Source organism: Theropithecus gelada, chromosome X, assembly GCF_003255815.1.
Source record: "Theropithecus gelada isolate Dixy chromosome X, Tgel_1.0, whole genome shotgun sequence".
NCBI classification, from domain to species: Eukaryota; Metazoa; Chordata; class Mammalia; order Primates; family Cercopithecidae; genus Theropithecus; species Theropithecus gelada.
In genome coordinates, this window is record NC_037689.1 from 99,119,783 (window position 1) to 99,139,791 (window position 20,009).

At 43.7% G+C, this 20,009-nt stretch overlaps 1 protein-coding gene across 2 annotated transcripts; it reads left to right on the plus strand.

The window, feature by feature from the left end:
* The first annotated feature begins 3,685 nt into the window (after positions 1–3,685).
* On the plus strand, positions 3,686–19,956 carry TMEM35A (transmembrane protein 35A). 2 transcript variants are annotated; one of them, XM_025373133.1, is made up of 2 exons: positions 3,686–3,967; positions 18,202–19,956. In XM_025373133.1, the coding sequence occupies exons 1-2, from the start codon at positions 3,848–3,850 to the stop codon at positions 18,583–18,585; spliced, it is 504 nt and encodes a 167-aa protein (XP_025228918.1). In that variant the 5' UTR covers positions 3,686–3,847; the 3' UTR covers positions 18,586–19,956. The 2 variants fall into 2 exon arrangements, with proteins under 2 accessions (XP_025228918.1, XP_025228919.1); XM_025373134.1 differs by lacking the exon at positions 3,686–3,967 and adding an exon at positions 6,361–6,735 and having other exon boundaries at positions 18,202–18,909.
* The last annotated feature ends 53 nt before the right edge of the window (positions 19,957–20,009 follow it).

Below are 20,009 nucleotides of genomic sequence, written 5' to 3' on the forward strand. Positions count from 1 at the left end.
AAATACTCTTGCTGCACTTTATGTAAATAATCAGGCCATGGACAGTAAGACTAAAGCTTATTTTGTAAACAAATCAGTTCTATCATGATTTGCTTTTAATAAAAATGGGAACTGGAGAGAGAAAAATTATGCTTCAAAAGAAAAACTATAGTACACTGTTGTTAGCTGTTCTTGAGGTTTTTTCTGCAGTTTAGACTAAATTCTAAATTCTTTGTGGGTTAGAAGTCCCCAAACTAATGCTTTCAAATCTTTGCTTTTAAAATTGGGAATTGTACTCCTCATCCTAGGACTCATCACTTAAACACTGTAGTAAAACTATAGATGAGAGTACTAACGTTTTTGCCATACAAACCTTGGAAGCTCAACCAGGCCTGCATGAATATGCTCAGACAGTTAATTGCAAAGCAGTTCCACTCTTCTCAGCTTGGGGTTCACTCCTGTTCCCACTACATCCCCTGTCAGCAGGAAGAAGCCAGAGCGATTGATGGACTTTTCCCATCTTTATAGCGTATACCTTAAGTTTAAGGTATTATAAAACCCAAAGGGAGGGATTGAAACCGCCTTTGTAAAATTATGACTGAGACAGTGAAAGAGATCTAACTTAGCTAACTCCATCTTGCTTCTAACCTCCAAGCTGTTCTTGTTCATTCCTGGGCATAGGCTGAACTAACTTCGGGAGAAACCTAGTTTATAGTTTATAGTTTAAAAAAATATGGTAGCAGCCCTTTACCAAAGCAGAACTCCTTCCCGCCTGGGGACTAGATTGCCTTTGACAGACTAACATTAGCCACAAGATTAGAAATTATGGCTTAGGAGTCATGCAGCTGGAGGCTACAAGATTCTGAGCCTCTCTAAACTGCTCCAAAGATCAGTGTTTGAGATATTTTGCAGACCCTGCACTTGATAAATCAGCTGGGACCACCCAGATCAATAAACTGGCTCATGTGACCTTGTGGCCCCCACCCAGGAACTGACCCAGCACAAGAAAACAGCGTTGACTCTCTATGATTTCATCCTTGGCCAATCAGCACTCCTGGCTCACTGGCTTTCCCTGACCTACCAAGCTATCCTTAAAAACTCTGCTCCCTGGCCAGGCATGGTGGCTCACACCTGTAATCCCAGTACTTTGGGAGGCCGAGGCAGGCAAATCACCTGAGGTCAGGAGTTCGAGACCAGCCTGGCCAATATGGTGAAACCCTGTCTCTACTATAAATACAAAAATTAGCTAGGTGTGGTGGCACATGCCTGTAATTCCAGCTACTGGGGAGGCTGAGGCAGGAGAATCACTTGAACCCAGGAGGTGGAGGTTGCAGCGAGCCTAGATTGCACCACTGCACTCCAGCCTGGGTGACAGAGCAAGACTTTGTCTCAAAAAAACACAAACAAAACAAGCAAAAAACTCTGCTCCCTGAATGCTCAGGGAGACTGATTTAAGTAATAAAACTCTGGTCTCCCGCATAGTGGGCTCTGCATGAATTACTCTTTCTCTGTTGCAATTCCCCTGTCTTGGTGAATGGGATCTGTCTAGGCAGCGGGCAAGGTGAACCCCTTGGAAGGTTACAGTTTCACCATGTTGGTCAGGCTGGTCTTGAACTCCTGACTTCAGGTGATCCGCCTGCCTCAGCCTCCCAAAGTGCTGAGATTACAGGTATGAGCCACCACGCCGGGCCATGCATCACATTTTTATTTGTAAAAGTAAAAACCATGGAAACAACATCAATATCTAGCAATAGGATGCTAAATGAATGCGAACTATAGTACATTCAAGTGATGCTAAAGTTTTATACAATCATTAAAAATGATTCTGTAGGGCTGAGCATAGTGGCTCATGCCTATAATCTCAACGCTTTGGTAGGCCAAGGCAGGAGGATCACTGGACCCCTGGAGTTCAAGACCAGCCTGGTCGACCTAAGGTAACCCCACATCCACAGAAAACAAAAAATAAATTATCTGGGCGTGGTGACACATGACTGTAGTCCCAGCTACTTGAGAGGCTGAGGTGTGAAGACCACTTAAAGCTGCAGAAGGAGACCCTCTGCATCTCAAAAAAAAAAAAAAAAAAAAAAAAAAGGCCAGGCGCGGTGGCTCACGTCTGTAATCCCAGCACTTTGGGAGGCCAAGGCGGGCGGATCACGAGGTCAGGAGATCGAGATCATCCTGGCTAACACGGTGAAAACCCGTCTCTACTAAAAATGCAAAAAATTAGCCGGGGAGGTGGCAGGCGCTTGTAGTCCCAGCTACTTGGGAGGCTGAGGCAGGAGAATGGCATGAACCCGGGAGGCGGAGCTTGCAGTGAGCCGAGATCGTGCCACTGCACTCCAGCCTGGGCCACAGAGCAAGACTGCCTTAAAAAAAAAATGTGTCGGGCTGGGCTCCGTGGCTCATGCCTGTAATCTCAACACTTTGGGTGGCCGAGGCGGAAGGATCCCTTGAATCCAGGAGTTAGAGATCAGCCTGGACAACATCACAAGGCTCCGACTTCCCAAAAAATAAAAAAATTAGCTGGGCATGGTGGCATGTGCTTGTGATCCCAGCTACTCTGGAGGCTGAGATGGAGGATCACTTCAGTGAGACCTTGTCTCTAAACAAAACAAAACTCTGTATGTGCATGTGTGTGCGTGCACACTTACAGTGCTAAACAACTTTAAGTGCCACACTAATAGTGAAAAATATTACAGGAGAGGCAGCAGAGCAATTGTTAAGAGCCTGGGCTCTAGAAATGACTGCCTAGGTTTGAAGCCTGGCTCTCCACTTACTAGCTGTATACTCTTGGGCAAGTTACTTACCTTCCCAGCCCCTCAGTGTGCCCATTAATAACATGGGGACTCATACTTAGTCCATAGTGTTGCTGTAAAGATTAAATTAGTTAAAACAAGTAGAGGGCAGCGTCTAGCATCTAGTAAACAGTTAACAATTATTGGATATTGTTATAGAAAATTGGAGGAGGGAGAAATCATATCTAACTGAGAATGAATCAGGAAAGGCTTTATGGAGGGGGTGACATTGAAGAAAAGGTTTAATGCTAATGGAAGAGTGATGGCGGGGGGCGGGGTCAAAAGATGGGGAGTTAAAGGTAGAGGAGGTGGGAAGGCTTAGGTTGTATGAGGCCATGAGTAGATAGGTGAGTGGTGGCATGTGGCAGTGGGAGCCATTGAAAACTAAATCTCCAAAGAGAGACAGGGGTTAAAATGTGGAGGGCCTTGAATTCTAAATTTAAAACTGGAGTTAACCACTGGCTATGAGAGTCATTAAAGGTTTCTGAGCAAGAGAAAGCCTTCTTTGGCAGCATTGAAGACTGACAGCTTTGCAGTTTTAAACTTGAGTGTTACCAACTTCAGAAACAACTCTCTGAGGACCAACATTTTGATTTAGGGAAAGGAAAGGGGGACAGAAAGGAAGAGATGGAAAAAGGGAGTGAATAACTGAAGGATGATAAGTGGGAGGGGGAGATGAAAAGTGAGCCCAGTGGGAAGGTGGCAGCAAAGCCTGTCTTCCCTAATTCCTCATTCCTGGGGTCACCCGGTGACCGAACTCATACATAACCTCCCTTCTCCCCATTTAAGATTTGAAGTTTCCGTTTTTCGTTTAGGGCTTCATTTAACTTCGAGACTGTCCTTTTGGCCTGTGAGCACACGTAGGGCATTAGGACCCAGAGATTGTTGTAGTGAGAGTGGTTGAATCTCGATCTCTCAATTTTTCTCTCGAGCTCCCTCCTCTCCCTTTGTCATTCTAGCTGCCTGCTGCCTCCGCAGCGTCCCCCCAGCTCTCCCTGTGCTAACTGCCTGCGCCTTGGACAGAGCGGGTGCGCAAATCAGAAGGATTAGTTGGGACCTGCCTTGGCGGCCACATGGCATCCCCCAGAACCGTAACTATTGTGGCCCTCTCAGTGGCCCTGGGACTCTTCTTTGTTTTCATGGGGACTATCAAGTTGACCCCCAGGCTCAGCAAGGATGCCTACAGTGAGATGGTAAGTGAAGCATACGGGTGATGAGGAGCGCACTCCCATGGGATTGCGAGGACCTCTCCCCTTTTTTCCTTCTCAGTTTCTGGTACCACCCCCTTAGCCCCTATCCCCACCTGGACCCTCCCTTCTCAACAACTTTGCAGCTCGGAAGGAAGGAGCAGCTGGGCAAGAGCGATTTCTTTTGTGGGCTATGCTGTACTGGAGCCACTGAATGCCAGTTGGGGGAGGGGTTGCCCAGCAAATACCCCCCATCCCAAGTAAACCAGAAGGCTGAGACCTGCATAGTACCTGTCATTGGCAGGAGCCCTTCCCTCCTTCCAGCACACACCCAAAGTCCGGGCAACCAGTCTACAAGTCTGATTCCCTCCCTGTGAGCTAAGAGTTTAGCAAGCAGAGAGTTTATTTATTTTAGAGCAGAACAAAGAGAAAAGAGGGAAAGAGCTGGGAAAAATGGGCTACTAAAACAAGCAATTTTTAGGGACTGGCTGGTATTCCTCATCCCAGGCAGACAGCTGATAGTATTCCTCCAGCCACCTGGGTATGTATCTGGATCCTTGAGACAAAGCATTCTTGGCCCAAATAAAGGTCACTAAGCTCTTGTTTCTTCCCCTTCTCTCAAGGGAGAGCTAGATATTTTGTTTTATTTTGTTTTGTGTGTGAGGTAATCTACAAAATCTGCAAAATCTGCTTTTTCTCTCCTGCAAAACAGTCCGTAATCCCCACCTTGCCTTCTGTGGATGACCAGAGCCTGGCCCTCTGCAGGTTTTCCCCTCTGCAGAGTTGGAATCACGGAAGGTGACTGGCCAAAACATCTCCTCTGCAACCTGGGGGCTGGGCTGCTTTCCCCAGTTGGGCGTGATGAGGACTTGCTCTTATGCTGTGGAGTACTAGGAGATGGCAGGGAATGTTTCCAGCACTTTCGGATCTCTCCCCTCTTCCCCTGTCACTTTGCCTCTTCTTTTCCCCACCCCAGCTAAAGGGACCCTGCTTCTTGTCGCCTTTGCCAGACTGCCCGTAATGGGAGGGAGCACATTACTGGGCTCTCAAGGTCAAGAGAGAAAGGAGCTTAGGGGAGGAACAGAAGGGGAAAGAGAAAAGAGGCAAGCCCTGTTAGGGCTGAGGCAGGGAGGAACAGTCTCACACATTGCGAGGAATTCATAGCTCTCCTGAACCCACTGCAGAGCTTTCCAGGGCCCCTTAACGTGAGCTGCAAATGGATGGAGACTGGCAAATTATATTAATAGATGCTCAGAAAATGTTTGCAGGCAGCTCTGGCTTCTGTCTCAGGGTTTAAGCTGGAGCTTTCCATTTCTTCCTCACCGCAGGATCACCCTAGGGTGGGGGAGGGTGGCTAGGACTCAAGGGTTTAGGTCTAGCCCCAGTGGCAAATCCTTACATGCTTCTCCTTCTCCCCTCCCCTCCTCCCAGCATGTTTGACCAGATGGAATTGAAATCAGGTCAAAATGAGTACCCGAGGCAGCCTGCACTGGGAGAAGAGGGATGGGGTGGGGTAGCAGAAGCCACCAAATGACTTGAAGAGGTTGGGACAGAGGGATAGGGTGGAGGAGAAATGCCACTATATTTCTGTCTTGGTGGTAGTAGTTTGGTGTTAGATTATGAATAAATGAACATGCTCTTGCTTTACTTTTCATATGTACATATATTTATATATTTGTGCGTATGCATCATAGGTATTTGTAAGCTTTCCCTAGCCTTAGGGACACACTACCTTTTTTCAGTATGCTCCCTGCCCTCCAGACCCTAGTCAGCTGCTTCAGAGGCCCCCCAAGCTGCACCTTAAGTACAGTGTTAGGCTCTGCAGGCAATCCAACTAAGATGGAGTCACCGGGAAGCTTCCTACCAGCTTGGCAGGAGCTCACAAGGAGGACCAGCCACAAATGGGTTTACAGTATGTTTCTTCCTAGAAATGGAGCTGTCTAGCGCAGCCTAATGAAAGGCAGAAGAAACAAATATGAAGATTTCATATCATACATAGGAACATATTTAAATAGATATAGCGTAACACAGCAATATAGAACCATTGTGTGTGGGTGTGTATGCACACTTCTGCGCTTCTGTGCTAGGGGCATCTAGAGGGAATGGAAAGATTGTATCTAACTGAGAAGTAGACGTCACAATAGTTTGAAGAGGATTTTCAGACTGCCCTTTGCTGGGGTCCTCTCCTGCATTGAGCATCGTGCCATAGACTGGAGATTGCTCTCTGGCATAAAGCTTACTGCATAGTGCCTAGGCTTGGCCCAGCTTTATTCTCGTTCCCATAGGAAAGGGAGGGAAATTCAGTTCTAGTACAGAGAAGGTGCTCAATATGTATTTGTGGAGTGGATGGGTGAATGAATGAGTCATTGTAGCATTGCCTTGGCTTGTTACCACCCTTCAGATTTCTCTGGTTGGCTCTTGATTATGCAGTTCAGGAGCCATTTCTTGCCTCTTAGAGGGACTCTCTAAGAAGCCCCTGTCTCTCGGAAGGAGAGTCTCTCAGAACCCCAACCCTAGATCAGTTGGGATGATTATCCGGGATTTTTTGTTTTCCATTAAGGAGTGATTCCTCTGCATCGAGGAGGTTAGTCATGTATTGACTGCAGTGGCATTTCTTATAAGATCTCAAAGCGTTGTTGCTGCTGTTGTTGTTTTAAGATTATTTGTTCTTTAGAACATCTCTGTGAGGTAGATTTAGTGTATTCGTTATTTTTACTTTACTGATGGATAAACTGAAGCAGAACAAGTTTAATGACATATCCAAGGCAAGGAAGGTAAGCTGTTGTTGGAGCAGAGATGAGAAACCAAGTCCATGACTCAATACTCCCAATAGAAGGATCATTAATGGTTAAAACTATTGGGTTTTTATGGATGCCAGAACTGACAACCGATTCTTGAGAATACCCGGCACAGTCTTCCTCCTTTTATTGTACCAGTTTAACTGCCCAATCCATATTTTCAATTTTGTTTTACTTCAAAATCAATTTTTAAAATTTAGATTTTTGATTTGATTTGATTTGATTTCTTTTTATTTCTTTTTTTTTCTTTTTTTTTCCCTTTTTTTTTTGCTTTTCTGCCAACTATTTTTTTATTTGTTTGTTTTGCTTTAAAATTGTTTGTGTAATTCTTAGGTGTTATCTTCTCCAGGGAGAATCATTGCTAAAAAACAAACAAATAACTGTGAAATTTTCTCCTGTTTGTGCTGGAGAAGCCAGCAAGGGTTAGTGGAAAGAGTGCAGGCTTTATAGTCACACAGGCTTGGGTTCAGGTCCTGCTACTCTTGGCGTCTCAGTTTCTTTGTTCATAAAATGGGGATAAGAATGCCTACCACTTAAGAAACAAACCATCCTAAGGAAAAAAAAAAAAAAAAAAAAAAGGAATGCCTACCTCAGAAGGCTGTAAATATTAACTGAGATTATGTATAAAAGTGTCTGGTACAGTGTTTGCTATAGTGTGTGTTTGAGAAATGCTTTGGGTGAGGTGATTAAAAGAGATTCTATTTTATGCAGTGGTTTCCTAACTGATTTAAATAGCCAGTTTAAGGGACTGAAATCAAGCAAGTATTTATTTATTTATTTATTTATTTATGAGACGGAGTTTCGCTCTTGTTGCCCAGGCTGCAGTGCAATGGTGTGATCTCGGCTCACTGCAACCTCTGCCTCCTGGATTCAAGCGATTCTCCTGCCTCAGCCTCCGGAGTAGATGGGATTATAGGTGTGTGCCACCACGCCTGACTAATTTTTGTATTTTTAGTAGAGATGGGGTTTCACTGTGTTGGCCAGTCTGGTCGTGAACTCCTGACCTCAGGTGATCCACCCATCTTGGCCTCTCAAAGTGCTGGGATTACAGGCATGAGCCACCACCCCCAGCCTGAAATCAAGCATTTAGAAGAACAAGATGCTATTTTCATGTGCCCTTGTGGACAGACCTTTATGCAATCAGTTAATATTGAAAAATCCACACTTGCCGCTGTGTAATGTACAGTGGATCTCATGCAGAACTTCCAGATGCATCTCTGAATAGCCCATTTGGCATGTGTTGTCCCATACCTCCTCCAGATTTAGCAAGTATCATTATAGAGTACTCTAAATCCCACGTGAATTCAACATGACTGGCCATTCCCTTGACTAAATGCCTTTATTAGTTCACTTGAAAATGGGAGACAGCCCTTAAAAGTGCTGGGACGCAGTTTCCTGTGCAGTGACTGGGAACATATAAATAGTTGGCTTGCTTTAAATCTGGTGTTCAGCTTTTTGTAGTAGTGGCTTCATCCTGTAAGCACAGGGGACCACATATGAAAAGGTAAGAAAACACCAAAATCCTGGTGACAATAAAGCCAAGAGATTTTGGTCCTGAGGATGACTGGGCAAGTCCCTGGTTCTTTGCATCCCCTCATAGTAAAGGTTTGTTGATTTGATTTATTTGTTTATGTGTAGTTAAATGCCCTTCTGTTTATGTAATCCTGAGGAAACACTCCCAATATGTTTGGGCAGTTTATTTAATGTCCATAGGTAATCTTTTAAGCTCCCAATCACTGCTATTGTTTTCCAACTAGGTAATAAGATAGTAATTTACTGATGCTTAGACCACTCTCTGAGGTGGTACAGTACGTTTATTTTCAGAGAGGAAACAGACCCTGAGATGCGAAGCAGCTTTGCTTAGTTCACACAGTCTGCCATCACAAGCTAAACTATGTGTTAGAGTTTATGTTGGGGAGCTTGTAGCCTCTCAGTATGGACAAAAGCAGAGTTTGTTTCAGAGAGATCTTTGACTGACAGCAGGAGTCAGTCTTCTGCCCTAAGATGCAATCTGGGAAGCGTCCACTTTGACTGGTAGGATCAAGCTTGCCAGCTTCCTCTTTAGGTGGGCATTATATGACAATGGAAAGTAGAATAGGTCGGGAGTTCAAGACCAGCCTGACTAACATGGAGAAGCCCCATCTCTACTAAAAATACAAAATTAGCTGGGCGTGGTGGTGCATGACTGTAATCCCAGCTACTCTGGTGGCTGAGGCAAGAGAATCGCTTGAACCTGGGAGGCAGAGGGTGTGGTGAGCCGAGATCGCACCATTTCACTCCAGCCTGGGCAACAAGAGTGAAACTCCATCTAAAAAAAAAAAAAAAAAAAAAGATGTTTATCATTCATGTGGCAATTTGGCAATTAAATATGTAATGGCTTTTTATTACATTTAAACAATGATCTGTGATTCACACGGGCTTTATTTCTTACAGAGATTCAGAAAAATCACACATGAGTCAGTACATTTTGCAGCACTTATGTAGGCTTTATGGTTTAAGATAGCAACCAGGCTGAGATTTTTTGCCAAAATATATTTTTATCAGTGCTTTCTTCTGCTTTCATATAGTTTTTTTTTCCTTGTAAATCTTATTGAAGTATAACATATATACTGAAACATGCACATAGCATAAGTATGCAGCTCAAGGAATTTTCAGAACATTCCCGTGTAACCAAGCATTCATTTTAAGAAAAAGCACATTGCCATGTGCTGTGGCTCATGTCTGTAATCTCAGCACTTTGGGAGGCCGAGGTGGGTGGATCACCTGAGGTCAGGAGTTCGAGACCAGCCTGGGCAACACGGCAAAACCCCGTCTCTACTAAAAATACAAAAATTAGCTGGGCTTAGTGGTGGGCACCTGTAATCCCAGCTACTTGGGAGGCTGAAGCAGGATAATTGCTTAAACCCAGGAGGCAGAGGTTGCAATGAGCCAAGATTGTGCTACTGCACTATAGCCTGGGTGACAGAGTGAGACTCTATCTCAAAAAAAAAAAAAAAAAAAAGCCACAAAAAACACCACATGACCAGCACCCCAGAAACCTTCCTCATGGCCCCTTCCAGTTACTACCCCCCTCAAGGGTAATTACTATCCTGACTTCTAACAACATAAGTCAATTGTACCTGATTTTGAACTTTATATAAATGGAATTCTACAGTATATTAGCCAATTTATCTTTTCCTTTTACCTAATTGGCATGAGTGAACTGAACTGGACACTACTTGCTCAGTGTTCTCATTTTGTATTTTGTCCTGTTAGCTGGCTTGGGCTGGTTATTAATTGTAATCAAAGATTAATATTATTTGACAGTTTTGAGCTATTCAAATTTAATGTCATTAATATGAGATCATGGATCTTGCTGTGTGGTGAAGAATAAATGACAAAAAGGAAAAAAAAAAGGTATGACTAAAGAAAGGCTCTGGCTGGGCACGGTCGCTCACGCCTGTAATCCCAGCACTTTGGGAAGCTGAGTTGGGTGGATCACCCGAGGCCAGGAGTTCTAGACCAGCCTGGCCAACATGGTGAAACCCCATCTCTACTGAAAATACAAAAATTAGCTGGGCACGTCAGCGGGCGCCTGTAGTCCCAGCTGTTTGGGAGGCTGAGGCAGGAGAATTGCTTGAACCCGGGAGGTGGAGGCTACAGTGAGCTGAGATCACACAGCTGCACTCTAGCGTGGGTGACAGAATAAGAATTCATCTCAAAAAAAAGAAAAAAATAATAAATTAAAAAAATTAAAAGGCTCTACAGGCCGGGCACGTTGGCTCACGCCTGTAATCCCAGCACTTTGGGAGGCTGAGGCGGGTGGATCACGAGGTCAAGAGATCGAGACCATCCTGGCCAACATGGTGAAACCCTGTCTCTAGTAAAAATACAAAAAAAAAAAAAATTAGCTGCGCATGGTGGCACACGCCTGTAATCTCAGCTACTCAGGAGGCTGAGGCTGGAGAATCGCTTGAACCCGGGAGGCAGAGGTTGCAGTGAGCCAAGATCGCACAACTGCACTCCAGCCTGGCGAGAGTGAGACTTTGTCTCAAAAATAAAAATAAATAAAATAACAAAATAACAAAAAATAAAAGGTTCCATATGTTTTTGACTCATGTCTGAATCAGAATGTCCTCATACCACAAGAATGGACCTGCTTGATTCATCAATGATTTTGTTATTAAATTACTGTGGCTTGCAAACATATGGATTTCTAATTGTGTGGGGGGTTTTTTTGGTTTTTTTGTTTGTTTGTTTTTGACAGCGTCTGGCTCTATCACCCAGGCTGGAGTGAAGTGGCGTGGTCTCGGCTCACCGTAACCTCTACCTCCCAGGTTCAAATGATTCTCCTGCCTCAGCCTCCCAAGTAGTTGGGACTACAGACGTGTGACACCACGCTTGGCTAATTTTTGTATTTTTAGTAGAGATGGGGTTTTGCCATGTTGGCCAGGCTGGTCTCAAACTCCTGACCTCAGGTGATCCACCCGTTTTGGCCTCCCAAAGTACTGGAGTTATAGGTGTGAGCCACTGCACCCGGCCTAATTGTGTGGCTCGTTAATGATCAAATGTGTGTGTGTTGTCCTCAGCTGATGCTATGACACTTTGATTATTTACCTAAATCTCCAAAATGCTCATTTGATTTACTGAATCTGAGGGGAAACTAAGGTAATAAAATACTTAGTAATTTTCTCCAAGCAATTTAATGGCAAAACTAAAATTGGAATTCAGCTTAAGAATCCCAGTCCAAGGATATTGCTAGATGATTGCCTTTGATTGCAGGGGCTTGAAACATTTAACTAAACCCGTCTTTTTCCTGTTTTTCCTCCCCCTATATGGAAACTATGGTTTCAGAGCCTGGGTTATTGCAATGGAAAGAATACAGACCTAACAAACTGAATTGCAAGAGCCTTTTAAGAAAGTGAATCTGTCAACTCTCTTTATTATTACTATCCGTACAATTAAAGTCTTTAGAGACCTAGTTACTATAGACTCAAGACATGTGACCCTTCTATTGTTTAACTTGAGGTGGCCTGGACCAAGCATAATGAGGGGGCTCGCAATAATAGGATTCTTTATTTTTTTTTCTTTTTTGAGAAGGAGTTTTGCTCTTGTTGCACAGGCTAGAGTGCAATGGCATGGCCTCGGCTCACTGCAACCTCTGCCTCTCGGGTTCAAGCAATTCTCCTGCCTCAGCCTCCTGAGTAGCTGGGATTACAGGCATGCGCCACTACGCCCAGCTTATGTTGTACTTTTAGTAGAGATGGGGTTCCTCTATGTTTGTCAGGCTGGTTTCGAACTCCCAACCTCAGGTGATCTGCCCGCCTCAGCCTCCCAAAGTGCTGGGATTACAGGCGTGAACCACTGCGCCCGGCCAATAGGATTCTTTTGATGTCACTATCCTACTCCACAGGAGAAAGATTGATGGCTTCCTATAATGTCAAGACCCATCCAAGCTTAGTCCCATCTCCAATAAACTAAACATTCCCTCTTTGGAGTCCTAGAAAATAAATCCTATCTGTACCTACTCAGCTTTCAATGAAAGATTTGATAAAATGGCTTATCCACATGCAGTTTCCTCTTGAGAAACAGAGGAAAGAAAGAAGCAACAGTTACATAAAAATATCCACAGCTGCAGTTTAAGAGGTTAGCTAAAATAAAAAAGTAATATGCAGTTCTACTAAATGGAGAGAAAAAAGATTACTGAAGTTATAGGAACTTGATTTAAAACATGGAGTTTGGCCCCAGGCTACAGATTGCACTATAGTATAGATAAGAATTTATACCTGAATGATGGGTGGTTAAGCCCTAGTCAAAAAAGAAGTGTTTCCAGAACCCACTCAGCCAGCATCCAGAAGTCTTGGCTCCTAACTGACTATAAGAAACTCATCCTGGGCTGGGCACATCACGAGGTCAGGAGTTCAAGACCAGCCTGGCCAACATAGTGAAACCCCATCTCTACTAAAAATACAAAAATTAGCCAGGCATGGTGGCAGGCACCTCTAATCCCAGCTACTTAGGAGCCTGAGGTAGAAGAATCGCTTGAACCTAGGAGGCGGAGGTTGTGGTGAGCCGAGATCGTGCCAATGCACTCCAGCCTGGGCGACAGAGTGAGACTCCATCTCAAAATAAATAAATAAATAAATAAATAATAAAAATACAAAAATTAGCCGGGTGTGGTGGTGTGCGCCTGTAGTCGCAGCTACTTGGGAGGCTGAGGCAGAAGAATCGCTTGAACCCAGGAGGCAGAGGTTGCAGTGAGCTGAGATCATGCCACTGCACTCCAGCCTGGGTGACAGAGCGAGACTCGTCTCAAAAAACAAACAAACAAACAAAAAACTCATCCTGTCTTTTGTGTTTATCACATCAGAAGTTTACACTTAGGATTTAGGAATTGCCTCTTGAGAACCTTTGTGTTGCTAATTAGAAATGGCCCTTACTGGCCAAGCGTGGTGGCTCATGCCTGTAATCCCAACACTTTGGGAGGCTGAGGCAGGAGGATCACTTGAGCGCTGGAGTTTGAGACAGGCCTAGACAACATAGTGAGACCCAGTCTCTATAAAAAAATTTAAAAGAGATTAGCCAGGCATGGTGGCACAAGCCTGTAGGCCCAGCTACTCAGGAGGCTGAGGCGGGAGGATCACTTGAGCCTGGGAGGTCGAGGCTGCAGTGAGCCCTGATGGTGCCGCTGTACTCCCACCTGGGTGACAGCGAGACCCTCAGAAGTGTTAAGAGGCCGGGCATGGTGGCTGACGCCTGTAATCCTAACACCTGAAGTCAGGAGTTCGAGAAGAGCCTGGCCAACATGGTGAAAACCCGTCTCTACTAAAAATATAAAAATTAGCTGGACGTGGGGGTGCAGGCCTGTAATCACAGCTACTTAGGAGGCTGAGACAGGAGAATCGCTTGAGCTTGGGAAGCAGAGTTTGCAGTGAGCTGAGCCACTGTACTCCAGTCTGGGTGACAGAGTGGGACTCTGCCTCAAAAAAAAAAAAAAAGTATTATGGAAGCCTCTGGGGGCTACATTTTTTCCCCGTAACGTCCCCCTGCTACCATCACCAGAGTGCAAAGGGCAAAGGATAAGGCAGGTGGCATGTATTTAGGTTAATGAGAGGAAAGGGGTGGGCTTCTCACCACCACCAGGTACCCTAAACCTCAGCTCAGCTCTGCCCCACATAGGTCTGGCTCCTTTCAGCCCAAGGTTTTACTCTGCCTACTGGTCAACCTCTCTCCTAATTTCTCTATGAAAAATCCTTGATTTAATCTAAGATGGGAAGAGAGAGGAAGAATGACTAACACTTTGTATTTCCATATAGGCTCAGGAACAGGGTAGGGACTAGGGTGAGGTAGAATTTTAAATAAGGACAGTCTCTGACAAGGCAGGTTTAGGGAGAAGTGAGTGAAGCAGGGTCGTGCAAGTGTAACGTCAGAGCCTATTTTTATTTAAAAGTTTCATATTGTGTTCATCATGGATATTGTTTACCTTGATTAGTGAGTGTTTTTGGTGCCCCCTTAAATTTTCCACCCAAAGTAAGTAGCCTTGCTGACTTTACCCTAGTCCAGGCTTGTTCAGGACCTTTCAAATAATTTGCTCAGAGACACCCAACTAGAAAGCGGCAGGAGCACTTTGGAAAGTTAAGGCAGGCTACATAGCCAGGCGCTGTCTCTAAAAACAGCAACAACAACAAACAAAACAAAGCAAAAGAATTAGCCGGGCATGATGGTGCATACCCTGTAGTCCCAGCAACTCAGGAGGCTGAGGCAAGGTGGGAGAATTGCTTTTGAGCGCCAGAGGTAGAGGCCGCAGTGAGCTCTGATCCCACCACTGCACTCCAGCCTCAGTGACAGAGTGACAGTCCATGTAAAAAAAAAAAAAAGACTAGAAAGTGGCAGAGCTGGGATTTGACGCCAAGTCTGTTTGCATCCAAACCATGCTTTTTTCTAAACCATTAGTCTTTTAAGAGTCCTCATAGGCAATTATCTGGGGCCACTCATAATTAATCCATTACGTAAAGGTGCATTTGCTTGTTAATATTTGTTCTAAATCTAGAGTGTGTGAACACTAGTTTAAGTGCCAGATGCTTCTGAGAGGTCAAGTTGGCTTTCTGCCTCATTCTTACACTTGTCTAGCATTTGGCACTTTTGACTATTCTCTTCTTAAAACTTATCTTGGTGTCCATGACCTGATCTCTCCTGGTTTTCCTCCTGCTTTTCTGACCATACTTTCTTCTATCTGCTTTATGGACTCTCTCTTTCCATTTCTTTTCTTTCTTTCTTGTTTTTTTTTTTTTTTTTTTTTAGAGACAGAGTCTTGCTTTGTTGCCCAGGCTTGCGTCATTTTGACTCACTGAAACCTCTGCCTCCTGGGCTCAAGTGATTCTCGTGCCTCAGCCTCCCAGGTAGCTGGGATTACAGGTATGTGCCACCATGCCCAGCTAATTTTTGTATTTTTTTTTTTTTTTTAAGTATTAACAGGGTTTCGCCATATTGGCCAGGCTGGTCTTGAACTCCTGGCCTCAGGTGATCTGCCCGCCTCGGCCTCCCAAAGTGCTGAGATTACAGGCATGAGCCACCACGCCCAGCCTCACCTGCTCTACTTTTAAGATTCCACTCCAAATTTTCTGTCACTATGTAGGGAGATTTGACCACTCCCTCTGGTGTGCCTATACTGTTCCTGCTACATAATTGTATCCAGCACTTATAACACTTTATTGCACTTGTGTATTTACATATCTGCTCTTCCCCTTATAAACCTCAAACTTCAGGAAGACAGGACCTTTGAATAATTGACACTTATATCCAGAGAACCCAGTACAGTGCCTAGCACAAGGAGGCACTTAATAAATATTGAACTCAGATGAGAGCACCTCCTGGAAAGCAAAAAAAAAAAAAAAAAAAAAGAAAGAAAAAAAGAAAGAAAGAAAGAAAGAAAATAAACATTGAATGGATGAATGGATACTAAATGCAAACAAAGCAGTGGACCAACCCAATAAGACACTTGATAAAATCTCATCAATTTACTCCAAAATGGGGAACACGTTAAAATGGATAGTGAAAAATATGAATGATCTATAACTCGAAGGTCAATATAATTCTGTTACTTTGTGATCTTATATAGATCTCTATTTATGTACCACTAACTGTGCTGCTTTATGTTGTTTACATATCTGTTTCCCCCTACTAGTCTGAAAGCTTCATTACCCTGTCTTATTTATCTCTGCATCATTGATGCAAAACCCATAACAGGTGTGCAATAAATAGTTCTTGAATCAAAATTAAGGAATGAGGCCAGGCACAATGGCTCACATCTGTAATTCCAGCACTTTGGGAGGCCAAGGTGGGCGGATCACCTGAGTCAGGAGTTTGAGCCCAGCCTGGCCAATATGGCGAAACCCCATCTCTACTAAAAATACAAGAAAAAAAAAAATCAGCCAGGCGTGGTGGTGCACGCCTGTAAACCCAGCTATGCGGGAGGCTGCGGCAGGAGAATCGCTTGAACCCGGGAGGCAGAGGTTGCAGTGAGCCAAGATTCCACCACTGCACTCCAGCCTGGGCGACAGAGTGAGACTCCGTCTCAAAAGAATGAAAAATAAAATAAAATAAAAATTAAGGAATGAAGCCAGCCAAAGTAGCTTCTTATAAAGGTTTGGGGATTTATCTCAATGAAATGAGACTGATTTTGTCTTACTATACTTTAAAGATATATAAAGGGCTGACATTTGCATACATTTTTATTTTTCTATTTTCTCAGCAAACACTTTCATTTTTATAGATTCTACAAATATAAACTCCAGATTCTCTCTTTTCTGAAATATCACAGATTCCAATTTAGGGAAGTTCAAATTAGTGAAGCTTTACCATACTGTGCCTTGCCTTGTTTCATTTTGCTTAGTATTCATATGCACCTGGGTTTTGACAAAGCAGGCACTAGAAAATATGGATGTGGCTAACATGTACCAATTTTTATGGGCCTAGTGAATTTTTAAAAAATTCTTTTAATTTAATTTAATTTATTTATTTATTTATTTATTTATTTAGAGATAGAGTCTTGCTCTGTCACCCAGGCTGGAGCACAGTGGCATGATCTTGGCTCACTGCAACCTCTGCCTCATGGGTTCAAGTGATTCTCCTGCCTCAGCCTCCCGAGTAGCTGGGATTACAGGCATGCCCCACCACACCCGGCTAATTTTTGTATTTTTAGTAGAGATGAGGTTTCACCATGTTGGCCAGGCTGTTCTAGACCTCCTGACCTGAGGTGATCCGCCCGCCTTGGCCTCCCAAAATGTTGGGATTACAGGCGTGAGCCACTGTGCCTGGCTAAAAAAAATTCTTAATGCTATTTATGATTTATAATCATAAATGTTTTTAAACTATAAAATCAAATTATCCGCCCTATTACCTTTGGTGCTTGTCTTAGTCCATTCAGACTGGTATAATAAAATAGCATAAACTGGGTAGCTTATAAACAACAGAAATTTATTTCTCACAGTTCTGTAGGCTGAGAAGTCCAAGATCAAGGCAGCAGCAGTTTGGCGTCTATTGAGGACCCACTTTCTCTTCATAGATGGTGCCTTCTAACTGTGTCCTCACATGGCAGAAGGGGCAAGTCAGCTCTCTGAGGCCTCTTTTATAAAGGAATTAATCTCATTTAGGAACACTCCATCCTCATGGACATAATCATTTCCCAAAGCCCCACCTACTAATACCATCATCTTGGGGGTTATGATTTCAACATATGATTTTTGTTGGGGACACAAACATTCAGACCATAGCAAAGATGCTACTAAGGTTTAAATCATAGGGATTCCAGCAGATTGCTTGGTGTCTTTCTTCCTTTCTTCCTTTCTTCCTTCCTTCCTTCCTTCCTTCCTTCCTTCCTTCCTTCCTTCCTTCCTTCCTTCCTTCCTTCCTTCCTTTCTTTCCTTCTTTCCTTCTTTCCTTCTTTCCTTCTTTCTCTCTTTCTCTCTTTCTCTCTCTCTCTTTCTCTCTTTCTTTCTTTCTCTTTTTTTAGATGGAGTCTCACTCTGTCACCCAGGCTGGAGTGCAGTGGTGAAATCTCGGCTCATTGCAATCTCCACCTCCTGAGTTCAAACCATTCTTGTGTCTCAGACTCCCAAGTAGCTGGGATTACAGGTGTCCACCACCACTCCTGGCTAATTTTTGTATTTTTAGTAGAGATGGGGTTTCACCATGTTGGCCAGGCTGTCTCCAATTCCCGGCCTCAGGTGATCTGCCCGCCTCGGCCTCCCAAAGTGCTGGGATTACAGGTGTGAGTCACTGTGCCTGGTCTCTAAGTTTAATTACATATAATTAAGATATGAAAAATTATATATAATGGGACACCAGTGGCTAGTGTGAAAGGGGAATGGAGGTAAGGAAGGAGGACTCTGCTTGTGTTTTCTTCATTCTAATGTTAAAATCATGGTTAATGCAGTAATTTCCTTACAATATTTTCCACTCTAGAAACGTGCTTACAAGAGCTATGTTCGAGCCCTCCCTCTGCTGAAGAAAATGGGGATCAATTCCATTCTCCTCCGAAAAAGCATTGGTGCCCTTGAGGTGGCCTGTGGCATCGTCATGACCCTTGTGCCCGGGCGTCCCAAAGATGTAGCCAACTTCTTCCTACTCTTGCTGGTGTTGGCTGTGCTCTTCTTCCACCAGCTGGTCGGTGATCCTCTCAAACGCTACGCCCATGCTCTGGTGTTTGGAATCCTGCTCACCTGCCGCCTGCTGATTGCCCGCAAGCCTGAAGACCGGTCTTCTGAGAAGAAGCCTTTGCCAGGGAATGCTGAGGAGCAACCCTCCTTATATGAGAAGGCCCCTCAGGGCAAAGTGAAGGTGTCATAGGAAAGTGGAAGTACAAAGAGTGGACCTTCCAGGCAGTTGTGTCCATGACACCAAGAAGATGTCAGTGTGTGTTTTTCATTTGATTTATTTATCTTGGGGAAAGGGAAAAATGTAATCTGCAAGTTAATGACCCTATTGGCTTGTGTACATCTATATGCTAAAATGACTTCCCCACATTGACATTTGTGCACCACCTTTAATCACTCTGGGGCAACTCTCACATCTTGCTGCATGTACATGTATATGGCTACTATTGAAGTGTAATTGTGAGATGGACTCCAACAAGCATTGTGTGTGGGAAAATGTATTTAACTACTGTGTGTGTGTGTGCGCGCCCATGCATACACACACGAGCAGAGAAATCTCTGATCTTGAACTAATCCTGCACAGGCATCCTTCCCTTTATAGATTGATTCCAGCAAAGGCAGAATAAAACAAATTTCCTATAAAGAGAATTCTGATATAAAACAAGTCATGTAGTCCCATGGCCGGGAATCTCTCCATAGATGCTGAAAACTTAAACTTACTACTTTAGGAAAAAAAAAAAAATTCAATTTCGGACACTGAGTTCTATATGAAATTAATTAGGCTCTATTCCAACAGTTGTTTAAATTTTAAATAGTCCATATTGAGTTTAATTAAAACAAGGGATGCATGCAGTCAAATTGATAATTTAATTCTTCAAGTGATAATATAGGAAGTTTCACCTTGCCTTTGTCCGAGCCCCACCTATTAAACCCCTTTACTCACAGTTTGAAACTGAAGCAGTAAACTTGTTTCCAGACATCTTTTACAGATTGTCTTAAGCCCAAAGTTGCCTCACTTCCACTATTCTCAGCAGCCAACCACGATTTGGCAGCTGCTCCACTGTTAGGGTTGAGGGAACAGGGATCAGTCCTATTAGAAGTCTGTGAGTCTCAAACTCTACCTGTTCTCTGCAATCATCCAAAATTTGAAAAGGAAGCTATATCCAGTGTTTCATTACCAAACAGATTCACTACTCTTACTGATTCTTCACTGAGCTTTGCTAGTATAAGCAGAGTTCCAAGTCCCCCCTAGGGGTTGTCTCTACACTTCTTTATCATTCCAGTGGGTGGAGTTTAGCTGAGGGAAGGACATTTCATAAGGGTTAGTTGGACTGAGCAGTATGGACATTTGCTTTTTTCATTACGTACTGTTGTTTTTCCTTGTTAGATGTGCTTTGGTGGTTTTAATATTGTGCCAGGGATGGGGAAATGGGTGGGGGTTGTGTGTGTGGGAAGAGTACTTATTATTGTGTTTTCTTCAGTGTAATTGTTCTTGGTAATTGATACCTCTCTGTTTTATTTCTCTCATTCTTTCAAAATAAAACTTTTTGAAATTTGGAGGAAACTGTCTGGACAAATACTGAAAATCTGGAAAGTAAGGATCATATCAAAGGATTT